Here is a 13,203-nt window from a genome sequence, read left to right on the forward strand (position 1 = left end):
CTGAGTTTTTTTATTTTTTGCGCTATACACGAAAAAAGTGCATACATTTTGAAAAATAATGATATTTTCTACTTATACTAAATATAGCAAACATTTTAAAAATCAAATTTCTTCATGCATTTAGGCCGAAAGGTATTCTGCTACATGTCTTTGGTAAAAAAAAAAATCAAAACAATATACACTGGCACTGTAATGACACTGGCTGCAAAAGGGGTTAACATCTGGTGCAATCGAAGTGCTAAATGTGTGTGTAACAATGTTTACTATGTGTAATGTGTGCTGATTTTATGAAGGGATGTGCCAGTTTTTATTCCCTGCTTTACATAAACTGGCACATCACTGCTGTCAGAAGAGAGCTTTGTGTTTGCATAGACAAAGCTCTCTCCTGTCACTTGCTCAGACAAGCAGCGGGTTGCGGTTATGAATCAATGGCTGGGAACCGCTGATTGGCATGTGCTGGAGCCAGTGACAGCACAGCCATGCGGGCGCATGCCCCCTACCCGGAAATGCAGAATTGCATATATGTCCTGCTTACCACTAACACAGGTGGTCAGACACTATAGCTGGCTTCTGTGTTCTTCACCTATAGCAGCCCCTTTTGCCAATAGGCAAGCAGGCCCACCAGTACTCAGTTGCTCCAGGACTTATACACAATGCTATAGTGCCTGACTTGGTGCCTGGGTACCATGCCAGGGCATGCCCGAATTAAGCAAAGCAAACCGGTACTTGCGGTTGACAGAAAGCAAGGTTCAGAATAGTCGGGGTTCAAATCGGAAGTCAAAAGGCAGGCATAGTTCAGAGAATAGTCGTCAACTAGGTAATCCAATCTAGCAGGGCAGACAAACAGGCAGCTTGATCAGGTATTAAACATGCTGTCACAAACTTGAGACTGTAGGCTTGGCTGGCTTAAATCAGGATTGGTCTCCATCCAGAGATCAGTCACCCTGTAGGTGGACAGGCAGACTGGAAAAATGCATTATAGCCCAAACCAGGATGCTGGAACCAGCAGCAAGGATGGAGCAGAAACACAAACGCTCCTGATGGTGTGTGTATATACGTGATTCTGCGCAGCCAGCCTGCACTGTAGCAGTAAAACTACGTTGGACGGTCGGCAAGTAGTTCATATTTAAATGAAAGTTTTTGTAAACAGAGGTCTGCTTTAACAGACCACAAAGACATTAATTGCGGGGTTCTATTGACACATAGCATGCACATATTCAAAATCAGAGGTGGTCGATTTACTGTATGCATTTAGGTAGCTGGGTCAAGTATACAGTAATCTAAATGTATTAATCATACAGGATAGGACACAGGCTGGGTTTTCCTAGTTGTGTAATGGAGCAATGTTAGTGAAAGTGATGATGCATAACTTTGAAATATAAGTAGAACTTGGTTTCCTGAGAAATCTTCTAGCCTTATGTATAGTTATAGTCTTCTTGCTTTACAGCTCCAAAGGCCAGGTATTGAAGATGTTGCCGTGCTGAAAAAAGAGCTTATCCAGGTCCAGACACTGATGGACAAAACCACTTTGGAACGTGAGAAAGAATCAGAGAACCTAAAAGATGAATGTAAGCAGCTGCACATACGAAATTCCAATGCTGAAGTAAGTAAAACGTGTAAGGGGTAAATGAAAAACATAGAGAAAACAATAAATATTAATTTTTGGAATTGGATTTTTTACAAATTTAACCACTTAAGCCCCGGAGGATTTGGCTGCTTAAAGACCAGGGGGTATTTTGCGATTCAGCACTGCGTGACTTTAACGGACAATTGCGCGGTCGTGCGACGCTGTACCTAAACCAATTTGACGTCCTTTTTTTCCCACAAACAGAGCTTTCTTTTGGTGGTATTTGATCACCTGTGCGATTTTTTGATCACGCGCTATAAACAAAAAAAGAGCGTCAATTTTGCAAAAATAACAATATTTTTCATTTTTTTTATTTGAAATTCCCCAAAAAAAAAAAGAAAAAATCTAAATTTTTTAACATTTTCGGCCAATTTGTTTTATGCTACATATGTTTGGTAAAAAAAATCGCAAAAAGCCTATTTTGATTGGTTTGCGCAAAACTTATTGCGTTTACTAACAAAGGGAAAGATTTTTGTCATTTTTTGTTGTTGTTTTTTTTTTTAACGCGTAATAGCGGCGATCTGCGTTTTTTTTTGCGGTACTGCGACATTGCGGCAGACAGATCGGACCCTTGACTGACATTTTTGACACTTTTGGGGTTACCAGTGACATTTCTACAGTAATCAGTGCTATATATATGCACTGTTACTGTAAAAATACACTGGCAGTGAAGGGGTTAACTTTATTTGCGAGGGAGGGGCTGTGTGTGTCCCTAGGGGCGTGATTCTAACTGTGATTGGCTGTGGCTTGAGGTGTAGGGACACTGATCAACGGACGGGGACTGGCCCTGCAAATTAAACGTCTCGCCAGGTTGCACGCGACCAAGTCTAGGCCCAATTTGCAGCGTTCCTTTTGGCCGACAGCCCCCCACTTCGGTGGAGAGGGGTTCTGTCAGGAGATGGCACCGCCTGTTCCAGGTATGGTGAGTAATTGTCCCCCCCCCTTCTGCTCTGGTGGGTTTTGGGGTGAACTTAGGCCCCTTTTTAGGACGGTCGGACCCCTGGGTTTCACCTCTGTCCTGTCACGCACCCCCCCTTTTTTTCCTGTCCCCCCCCCCCCCTCACTTACTGGGGCTATGTGGCACTTGAACCTACCCCCGGGAGTTGGAACCGGGCGTTAGGCCGACAGTGGGGGCAGGGGGACTAGCGACCGGACCATTGATCGTGCGGGGGGGTCGACGACTTACCTGTCACTACCAGTGCCCCCATCCTGTCGAGGGTCCCCAGAAGCTCCGCAGGCCCTATGGGGCTGTTATTTTACTGTAGCCCATGTGCTAAGAAGATCGGTGGCCATATTGGTACACCCGTGGCCATTTTGCGGTGGATTCCCATTGAAAATCACTGGCGGACATGTTTTTTTGGAGTCACTAGAGGCTACCCTTGGTGACATTATCAAAGGTCTTACAGGGGGTAAGAGTACCTTTCTCCCACAGGCTAACAAGGGTAAGGACCCTCATTGTAGACAGGGTCCCTCCTGTTCAGCGCACAAAAAGTTTTTTTTGTCTCTCAGGGTCAAGTGATAAGGGATCAAAGGCCTTCAAGGCCCCCTCTGTGGATCCAAGTGGCCCTGGTCTGGCAAACAGAAATCTGGTTTCTCCAGACCTGTGAAACAGGCCCTTTCGGCCTGAAGGTGCGCCCTCACCCGTATCTGGGGTGGGGGGAACGTCTTTGCCGGTGCCCATACCTGTGGCTATTCCGGATACAAGACCAGTGGGCACGAGGTCATAGCATCGGGTTACAAGATCGAATTTCCTCCGGTAAGGTTCTTCCCTTCCAATGTCCGACTGTCCCCGGATCGCTTACAGGCTCTCTTTGGGGCGGTGCAGGACCTGTTACAACAAGGAATAATAGTTCCGGTTCCGAATTCAGAATGTTTTCAGGGCTTTTACTACCTGTTTACGGGCCCTAGGAAGGAAGGCAAGGTGCGTCCAATTCTGGACCTAAAGGTACTGAATTTGAATTTGTGCGGGTTCAAAAATTCAAGATGGAATCCGTTCGCACGGTGGTGGCTTCCCTACATCAGGGGGATTTCCTGGCCTTATTAGACATCAAAGATGCCTACCTCCACATCCCAATATGTGCAGGACATCAACGGTTTCTGCGTTTTGCCATGGGAGAGGATCACTATCAGTTTGAGGCGTTACCCTTTGGTCTCGCCTTGCTCCTCGGGTCTTCACAAAGGTCTTGGCCCTGGTCCTGGCGTTGTTACGCCAGGGGGACACATCGGTCCTGGGTTACCTGGACGATCTGTTTCTTTGTTCAGAGTCTCCCGCGGCATTGGGGACAAACTTGGAGATCACCATGAGAACTCTGGAGGAGTTTGGGTGGTTTCTGAACCTTCAGAAGTTGTCCCTGCTCCCTTCCATGAGACTGGATTATCTGGGCCTGACTTTGGATTCGTCCTCAGACAGGGTGTTTCCTCCTCCGGACAAACTTCAAAAACTCCAGACTGCGATTCAGCTATTGCTGTCCAGCAAATGGTCGTTCCTTCGGGAATTGTACTTCGAGGCGGTACCGTTCGCTCAATTTCACATGAGAATTCTCCAGAAGGAAATTCTTCTCAAATGGAACAAAGATCCAAGTTCTTTTGACAATTAAGTCCAGCTGAGCCAGGTGACCAGGGGGTCCCTGTTATGGTGGCTTCGGTCCCCGACGCTCAAAACAAGGAAAATCCTTCCTCCCCATTTATTGGACAGTGATCACCATGGATGCTAATCTGTCTGGGTGCAGAGGTGTTCTCAGCAAATTTTCTGCTCAAGGGGTCTGGTCCCTGGAAGAATCCAGATTACCGATTAATGTTCTGGAGCTGAGGGCGATCAGGCTCTGTCTAGTCAACTGGATGGAGTACCTTCAGGGCTGTCCAGTGCGCATTCAAACGGACAATGCCACAGCCGTGGCTTATATCATTAACCAAGGGGGGCACCTGAAGTGTCCTTGCGGCCTTGGAGGTGACAGGCGTCCTTCGGTGGGCGGAACGCTTTGTTCCAGCTCTCTCTGCCGTTCACATTCCAGGAGTGGAGAATTGGCTGGCGGATTAACTCAGTCGGCAGACCTTGCCTCCAGGGTAATGGTCTCCATCCGGAGGTGTTCCGGCAGCTGTGCCTTCGTTGGGGCATTCCAGACGTAGATCTGTTGGCATCTCGGATCAACAGGAAAGTGCAGAGGTTTGTGGCCCGCGCTCGGGACCCTCTGGCAGACGCTACAGACGCGCTGGTGGCTCTGTGGGGTCAGTATCAGCTGATGTATGCGTTTCCTTTGCTCAAGTTGCTGCCAAAACTTCTTTGTAGGATCGAGGGGGAAGGGATTTGGGTCATCCTTGTGGCTCTGGACTGGCCTCATCGAGCTTTGTACGCCGACCTTGTCAGACTAGTCGCAAACGTTCCTTGGAGACTTCCTCTCAGGGAGGATCTGCTGTCTCAAGGATCAATCTTCCATCCTGCTTTACGGTCGCTGGCTTTGACGGCTTGACTGTTGAAAACCAGGTGCTGAAGGACAGGAGATTGTAGGATTCTGTGATTCCCACTCTGCTTAAAGCGAGAAAAGAGACTTCTAGAAAGATCTATCATCGCGTCTGGAAGCCTTATATTGCGTAGTGTGAGTCTTTTGGGGTTTGCATCTTGGCTTTTCTTCAACGGGAAGTTATCAGAATTTGGCCTTGAGTACTTTTAAGGGTCTGATTTCGGCCCTGGCAATTTTCTTCCTAAGGCCACCCATTCCCTGGTGCGTAGCTTTTATCCAGGGGGTGCGACACTTGGCTCCTTTGGTGCGACCTCCGTTGCCACCTAGAGGTCTTAATTTGGTGCTGTAGTTTCTCCAGAAATCTCCCTTTGAAAATATTCAGGAAATTCCCCTGCTTACCTTATCTCAGAAGGTGGCCTCCTTGGTGGATATTTCTTCTGTGTGCAGGGTGTCGGAACTGGCGGCATTGTCCTGTCGTTCTCCCTATCTGGGGGTTCACAGAGATAAAGTGGTGCTTTGCCCGGATTCACTGGTTTCCAGTTTCCATTTTAATGAGGACATTGTGTTACCCTCCTTGTGTCCTAAGCATCCTAAGGAATTTGCACTGCATACTTTGGATGTGGCTCGGGTAATCAGGGTGTACTTGGCGACTACTGAGTCTTTTCGAAAGTCAGATTCGCTCTTTGTTCTCACGGATGGACCAAAGCAAGGGCTGTCTGCGTCTGCTGCGAATATTTCCAAATGGATCAGACAGATGGTTGTGCAGGCTTATTCAATTAAGGGTCAGGTTCCCCCTTTTCCTGTTAAGGCGCATTCTACTCAGGCTCTTAGTGCTTCCTAGGCCTTCGCCATCAGGCATTTGTGGTTCAGGTTTGCAAGGCAGCTACCTGGTCGTCTGTTCATACCTTCACAAAGTTTTATAAGGTGGATGTGCTGACATCTGCAGATGCCTCCTTTGGCTGCAAAGTTTTGCAGGCTGCCGTTTAATGGTGTCTTGGTTTCCCTTGAGGGTGTGTAATGTTTTTTCAGGTGGGTCTCATCTGGTTGTTCTGATAAGTCCTATGTTGCCTGGTTGGCTGTGGTTCAGACTTGGGGAATTATTTTCTGCTGTTCCCACCCCTCATGTTTTATGGCACTGCTTTGGGATGTCCCTACTGCTATGAAGAACAGAGACTGCGTCCATCAATAAACAATAGAGAAAATAGGATTTTTGTCTTACCATAAAATCCTTTTCTCTGAAGTTCATTGATGGACGCAGTACCCCGCACCTCTATTTTGAGTTGGGTTGGTATTGTTTTTCTCTGACACTGCTTTGTTACAAAACTGACATCCTATAGCAGAGAGAAGGGATATACCCCCTGGGACTGCCCATAGGCGTAGCCAGAACTTTTTTTCTGCCTAGTGTCCTACTCCTGTAGGGGGCAGTATAACCCTACTGCTATGAATAACATAGACTGCGTCCATCAATGAACTTCAGAGAAAAGGATTTTACAGTAAGACAAAAATCCAATTTTTTTTAGGTCAGGTGACTGGGCTCATCTCACAGCTATTTTTTCTTATCTTTATTGCACTTTTACTGGTTTTAACATCCCAAATCTAGCGGCAATCAATGCACCTTTGTAAAGCACACCACCATGCTTTTATAATTGTGGGAAAATGTAAAGTCCACATAATTGCAGATGGGAAACAACTGTATTTTACACAGTCGTTGTACAGTTTTTAAAGGAACCCTTAACGCTTTTCATGTGTTAATACATATTTTTGCAATTTTCCTATTTAATTTCCCTTACCTTTAACTACAGTATGTAGTGCAAGGGCCTGCCTGATTGCATACAAATTGAAAGTGTTTAAGTTTAACCTCATATTTTATGTTTTTGGTAAATATAAAGGAAAATTGCACAAGAAGATTGTAGAACGTATGGCCAGCCTTACTTACATTTTTTTAAATTTGCATGAAAAAGAAGTTATTTACATTGTATATGAACAATAATTCAATATACCTGGGGTTTTGCATAATAATTACTGTTAATTTGGGACTGATTCTAAAGTATAGTGTTTGAAGTGCTGTGTGTTTTCTGCTGTCCTTTCTCATAAGTCACCTACATTTTTATATATTCTGGACCTTGGAATATATACAGTATATAAACTAGTGACTGTGGGAATATATATTTGAATGTCCAGGTCAGTACCGTGTCTTTTTGCAGAGCAGTAGAAAGTGACTTTAGAAATTATCCATTTTTACTAGTGAACACATGCAAAAGTTAAAAACTTACTTGTCAACATACTATGATTACATATGGCAAATGATTGTGCACATAATTCTACTACAGTATGTTGTCAAACCTATTTCTTCCTTTAGTACATTGAAAGAAAAGCACACCACTGGCTCATGAAACTATAATAGGGATGCCAAGGGAAAGTAAATAGCCAGTGAGCAGAACAGAAAACTAGACCATTCTTTTTACCTTGGCATTTTTGTAGTGACAAGTATGCATTTCCTTTGTTTCTACCTACACCTAAGGGGTTGATATCCTTCTTCCTTTTATCCTCCCAGAAATGCTTCTGTCAGTTATCTTTGCTTCTATGCTTGACAAATTACTTGAAGTGTAAAACCCACTAAACCCACATCATAAAAAACTATCAAAAATGGTGTATTACATGTTGTTCATACTCAGTCACTATGAGATTTGTTTTCTGTATTCTGGAAAAAAAAAAACTGGTTGAGCCTGCTGCTCTCTATCTCCACCTTCTGTCCAAGTCCCCAAATCAGCAAGAGATGTTGCAGAGCAGTGTTGACAGCTATGTACATGCTCAGTTTTCAGCGAGTTTCTATGCTGAGCATTTCCTCCCTATCACATCTGAGCAGCCCATGTGACAGCCCACTCCCTCCATTCATCTCTATGTCCACTAACCAGGTAAAGACAGAGGGGGTGGGATAATACATGTAGATTGATGGAGGCTTCATCATCTGTTATTCTTAGACACAGGCTGGGGGGGGGGGGGGGCCTGACACAGCCTGTGACTGGCCGAAATCCACCCACATTATGTTATTTCCACAAGATAATGAAGATTTAATTTCAAATCTATATTTGTATGACAATTTGAAACAGTTTATTGATATTATATATGTTTACTTTGTGGTTGTTTTTTTTTTTTTTTAATTGTGAACATGTCACCAGTAGCAGAGGACTAGAAGATCCTCCTGCCACTGTTTTCCAGCAGACGGGCTGAGGTGGGTCATGTGACAGCTATAAATTGATTGGGAAATTGGGACTTAGATTTTTTCTTTTTTATTAAAATAATTACAGTGCCATCATCCACAATCCACATAGAGAAAGAGAAGGGACAATGTAAATTAACAGTGTGTTTTTAGTATCACTTTAAGAATTCACAAGATTGTTGGTCAATGTGTGTAGTCACTATAAATAACCATGCATATTTGCTAACCTTGCAAATAAATGACATTTTGGGATGCAAAATATAAGTTAGGCATTTATTTTTTTCCATGAATAAAATAATTTAGTGCTAACTTAAAAGCTGTAATTTAGATGCTTTACATAAAGCTCATGCTGGCTTTTAAATACTTGACTCTAGCTGTAATTTCACAGGGGGCTTACGACTGCTGCTCTTATGCCCAGCACAGCAGTCCTATCTAAAGCCTGCTGCCTGTGCCACTGACTTTGTACTGCAGCCAGACTGGAGCATAAACCAAACAAAAAAATAATATATATTTCTCTTACGTCCTCCGACAGTCGCCGCCCCCTCCCAAGTCTTCACCAATGGGTATTGACCTTTGCTCCGCAGGAGTAGCTAGGCAACAAGATTTGTTAATAACAAAAGCTTTTAGCATAGACACACCCCTAGGGACTGTCCCCTTAGTCAATACCTCCCTGCACCAGCATTCCCAACTCAGTTTGATCTTGCCTAGCATAGGAGTAGCAGGCTTTCCTGTGCTGGGGCTTCAGTCTCAGCCTTCTACCCTTTTTTTGATTTTATTTCAAGTTTTTTTCTTTTCTTTACTAGCTGTTATTTTGTCAGCTTTAGTTTAGGGATCTTCGGATGAAGATGATCATGCGGAGCTGGGTCTCGGACTGGCCGCCCTGGATCCCAGGGCTGAGAGCCAGATGGATCCCCAGCCTGCCATCGAGCGTTCAGCTACGGTTCGCCCTGGCGCTATGAACGACCCATCCCTGTTCGCTGCAGGGATGCTGCCTGTGAGGTGGCTACCTCACTGGACGCCATTCTGCGGTCTTGTGCTGCGGTCCACTGCGTCCTGGCTGCGGCACTCCCTGTCATCCTGATAGCGGTTTGTCGCTTGAGAAGGCTCCCCATGCCATCCGGTACAGTAAGCACCTTCTGTGTGGGGACCATCTGTATGGGTGTTCAGTCTGTGGCTGTGTGTACCCTCATGTCTGTGTGCTGTGCGGGCTCCCTATCAGATTCCTGTATGGATGCATGCCTTTTGGGCTGCTGGGGGGGGCCCTCCCGCTCTGCTGTGAGTTCTGTGGGGCTGAGTAGTACAGACATGCCTGAGCGGCGACCGCTATGCGGCCCGCCATTTCTTTTTGCAAGAAAATGCTATGGATGGCCCTGTCCTGTACGGCGCTGTGTTTTGGTGCCGATTGCCGCCATTTTGGTGGGCCGCACTCGCTCGAGCACACGTCGGCGCCATTTTCTTGTAGCCTCGATCCCTCAGCCTGAGCGGCTATTTTTGCGGAGCCTTCGTAGGCTGTAATAGTCAGCCGGTTATTGCATCCCTTCCTCTTTCTCTGGGACAGCGATCGGTGGCAGCAGCCTGTTTGTGCTCTCTCCAGGTTTTTTCCTTCTTTGTCCTGTCATTCCTTGCTCAGTGTTCTCTATCCCTGTGGGATCGGTGCATGCAGTAGTGTGCGGTGGGCTGCGCTCGCCGGGTGTTAAAGGGACAGTACCCCTTTTTGATTTTAATACTGTGGGCATGGATTCTCAGGATAGCAAGTTTCCCCCCGCCCTGGTGGGGGACCAGGGGGCTGCTGCACCCCCCCGAGGGGGCCGATCTGGCCACTGTAGTGGCATCCTTAGTGTCTCAGGTGCAGATGCTGATGGCTGAACGATCCGCAAAAAGGGCCAGGTTATCCATTTCCTCTGATTCAGAGGGCAATATGGCTGCTGGGGCTGGCGTGCCCTTCTCAGGGTCTCGCTCATCTCTGGACCTCGTGGGGTCTGAGGGGGAGGCGAAGGTGGAAGGGGTTGATACTTCTCCCCCTGGCTCGCCTGAAGAGCTTGCACTAATGGATGAGCTGATCGCTTCCATTAAGGATACTTTGCACTTGGAGGATGAGCCAGCTCCTCCTACTAGGGTGTCCTCCTTTGGGACGCAAAGGACCCGCAAATCTGCGCAGGTTTTTCCCTGCCCTGCTGAATTTCACCATACGGTTAATGAGCAGTGGCGCAATTTAAAGAAGCCCTTTACTGTGCCGAATAAATTTAAGCTGCTTTATCCATTCGCGCCATCCACCGACGAGCGTTGGTGTGTGGCGCCTCAGGTGAATCACGCGGTAGCCGTTTTGAACAAAGCTACTGCGATTCCTTCTGAGGATACCCTGGTTTTCCGGGACCCTACGGACAGGAGATTGGAGTCTCTTGCCCGTCATGCCTACATGGTTGCTGGTTCTATGCTGAAACCTATTTTTGCTTCGGTTATGGCGGCCCAGGCGGTTGCCGATTGGACGAAGGTGCTCAGGCGCACCCTGTGGCTGCTTCGGCTCCGCTCACCACATTGGCCATGGTGGATCAAATCCATCAAGGCGTCATGTACTTGTGTGATGCGGACTTGAATTTGGCTCCTTTTGGCTGCACGTCTGTCTGGCGTGGCGGTGCTCAACCGTCGCCTGATATGGCTGAAGAATTGGTCTGTGGACCAATCTTCTCGCAAGACGTTGGCGGATTTTCCCTACGTGGGATCTCGCCTCTTCGGCGAGACTTTGGATACTCTGATTAAGGGTGTTACTGGGGGCAAGAGTACTCTCTTACCCCAGAATCCCAAGCACAAGTCTTTCCGTGGCAAACGGAACCCCTCGTTTAGGCCCTCCCAGGGGTCCTTTCGTGCCTTTCGGTCACAATCCAAGGGCAAGCCCTTCAAGGGCCAAGGCTCCCAGAAGAAGGCGTGGGCGGGTAAGCAAAAATCCGGTCAGTCCGGTTCCACAACCCACGATAGTTCCGCCTGAAGGGACGCCCTCACCCGTTTCTGGGGTGGGGGGACGTCTGCGCGGTTTCCTCCAACCTTGGCTTATCCGCATTCAGGACAGATGGGTTCAGGAAATCGTTTGATCTGGTTACAAGTAGACATATGCCGGTTTTCGGTAATTCGATATATCGCGGTATTGCATAGCCACGGTATTGTTATTGTGGCATTTTTAAAATACCGAGTTTCTCTGTCAAGTCTGCCTGACTTGTGAATTGATACATTTCAGTGAGCTGGATGACTCATTCACTCACTCAGCTAACACCTTTCAGCATTAAGTCTCCTAACTATAAACAAAAATGATTACATTTGTATCTTTTCCTTCCCTCTGCCAGGGAGAAAGGAAGTTTAACCTCTTAAAGACTGGATCTTTTTCTGACACTTGCAGCTTGCAAGTTAAAATCAGTTTTTTTTTTGCTAGAAAAGTACTTAGAACCCCCAAACATTTTATATATTTTTTTAGCAGAGACCCTACAGAATAAAATGGCGATTGTTGTAATATTTTATGTCACACTGTATTTGCGCAGCAGTCTTTCAAACGCAATGATTAGACTTTAATGAATAAAAAAAAAAAAAAAAACGTAACAGTAAAGTTATCCCAATTTTTTTTTTTTTTGTTACACAGAGAATCGTGAGAGAATCGTGATCTTTATTCCAAGCTAAAAAATCGTGATTCTCATTTTGGCCAGAATCGTGCAGCTCTAATAAATATATATATACACACACACACGCCTAGCAGCCCACATTACATTATTATATAGCCATCAAGCAGTGTCTGGCCTACCTGGTGATGACTGGTCCTGGCGCTCTGATCCGATGGCCTGGTCTTTAAAGGGGCAAATCCTTGCGATCCAGAAGTGGTTAAACCTGCAGGAGGACCGGTGTTTTTATCTATTAATGACTTTACTATTGCTTTAGGCCTGGTTCACATGTATGCGGGTTGGTGGTTCACATGTATGCGGGTTGGCGGTTCACATGTATGCGGGTTGGCGGCCCACATTTGCACAGGCATAGCAGCCCATTGATTTGAACGGGCTGCTATGCCCTCATTTTCCGCAGAAAAAAGGTGCATGCAGCATTTTTTTTAAATTCAGTGGCCTTGAAATCCATCCTGCTTTTGCACCATGCGACTAACCTGCAGTTCCTGCTCTGGCAAGCTTTCTGCATTTTTTGTATACGTGGGCACGGCATTTAAAAATAAACAGTTTGCGTGTGCAGCAACGGCAGGTAAGTCGCATGGTGCAAAAGAAGGATGGATTTCATGGCCACTGCATTTTTTTAAATTCTGCATGCACCTTTTTTCAGCTGAAAACGCAGGCATAGCAGCTCAAGCCCATTCACATCAATGGGCTGCTATGCCTGTGCAAATGTGGGCCCCCAACCCGCATACATGTGAACCAGGCCTAAAGCAATAGTAAAGTCATTAATAGATAAAAACACCGGTCCTCCTGCAGGTTTAACCAATTAATGACTTTACTATTGCTTTAGGCCTGGTTCACATGTATGCGGGTTGGGGGCCCACATTTGCACAGGCATAGCAGCCCATTGATGTGAATGGGCTTGAGCTGCTATGCCTGCGTTTTCAGCTGAAAAAAGGTGCATGCAGAATTTAAAAAAATGCAGTGGCCATGAAATCCATCCTTCTTTTGCACCATGCGACTTACCTGCCGTTGCTGCACACGCAAACTGTTTATTTTTAAATGCCGTGCCCACGTATACAAAAAATGCAGAAAGCTTGCCAGAGCAGGAACTGCAGGTTAGTCGCATGGTGCAAAAGCAGGATGGATTTCAAGGCCACTGAATTTTAAAAAAATGCTGCATGCACCTTTTTTCTGCGGAAAATGAGGGCATAGCAGCCCATTCAAATCAATGGGCTGCTATGCCTGTGCAAATGTGAA

The 13,203-nt window shown here is 46.2% G+C and overlaps 1 protein-coding gene across 3 annotated transcripts in view; it reads left to right on the forward strand.

Moving 5' to 3' along the window:
* The window catches only part of EEA1 (early endosome antigen 1), a 221,613-nt gene that overhangs the window by 98,075 nt on the left and 110,335 nt on the right, over window positions 1-13,203 (forward strand). For 2 of the 3 annotated variants that reach the window (XM_082254237.1, XM_082254238.1), the window contains one exon: window positions 1,448-1,603. In XM_082254237.1, the coding sequence (XP_082110363.1) occupies window positions 1,448-1,603 (156 nt within the window). Of the gene's footprint in view, window positions 1-1,431; window positions 1,604-13,203 lie in introns of all 3 variants that reach the window. The other variant, XM_082254239.1, reaches the window with a different exon arrangement.

Source organism: Pelophylax lessonae, assembly GCF_965119305.1.
Source record: "Pelophylax lessonae genome assembly, chromosome: 4".
NCBI classification, from domain to species: Eukaryota; Metazoa; Chordata; class Amphibia; order Anura; family Ranidae; genus Pelophylax; species Pelophylax lessonae.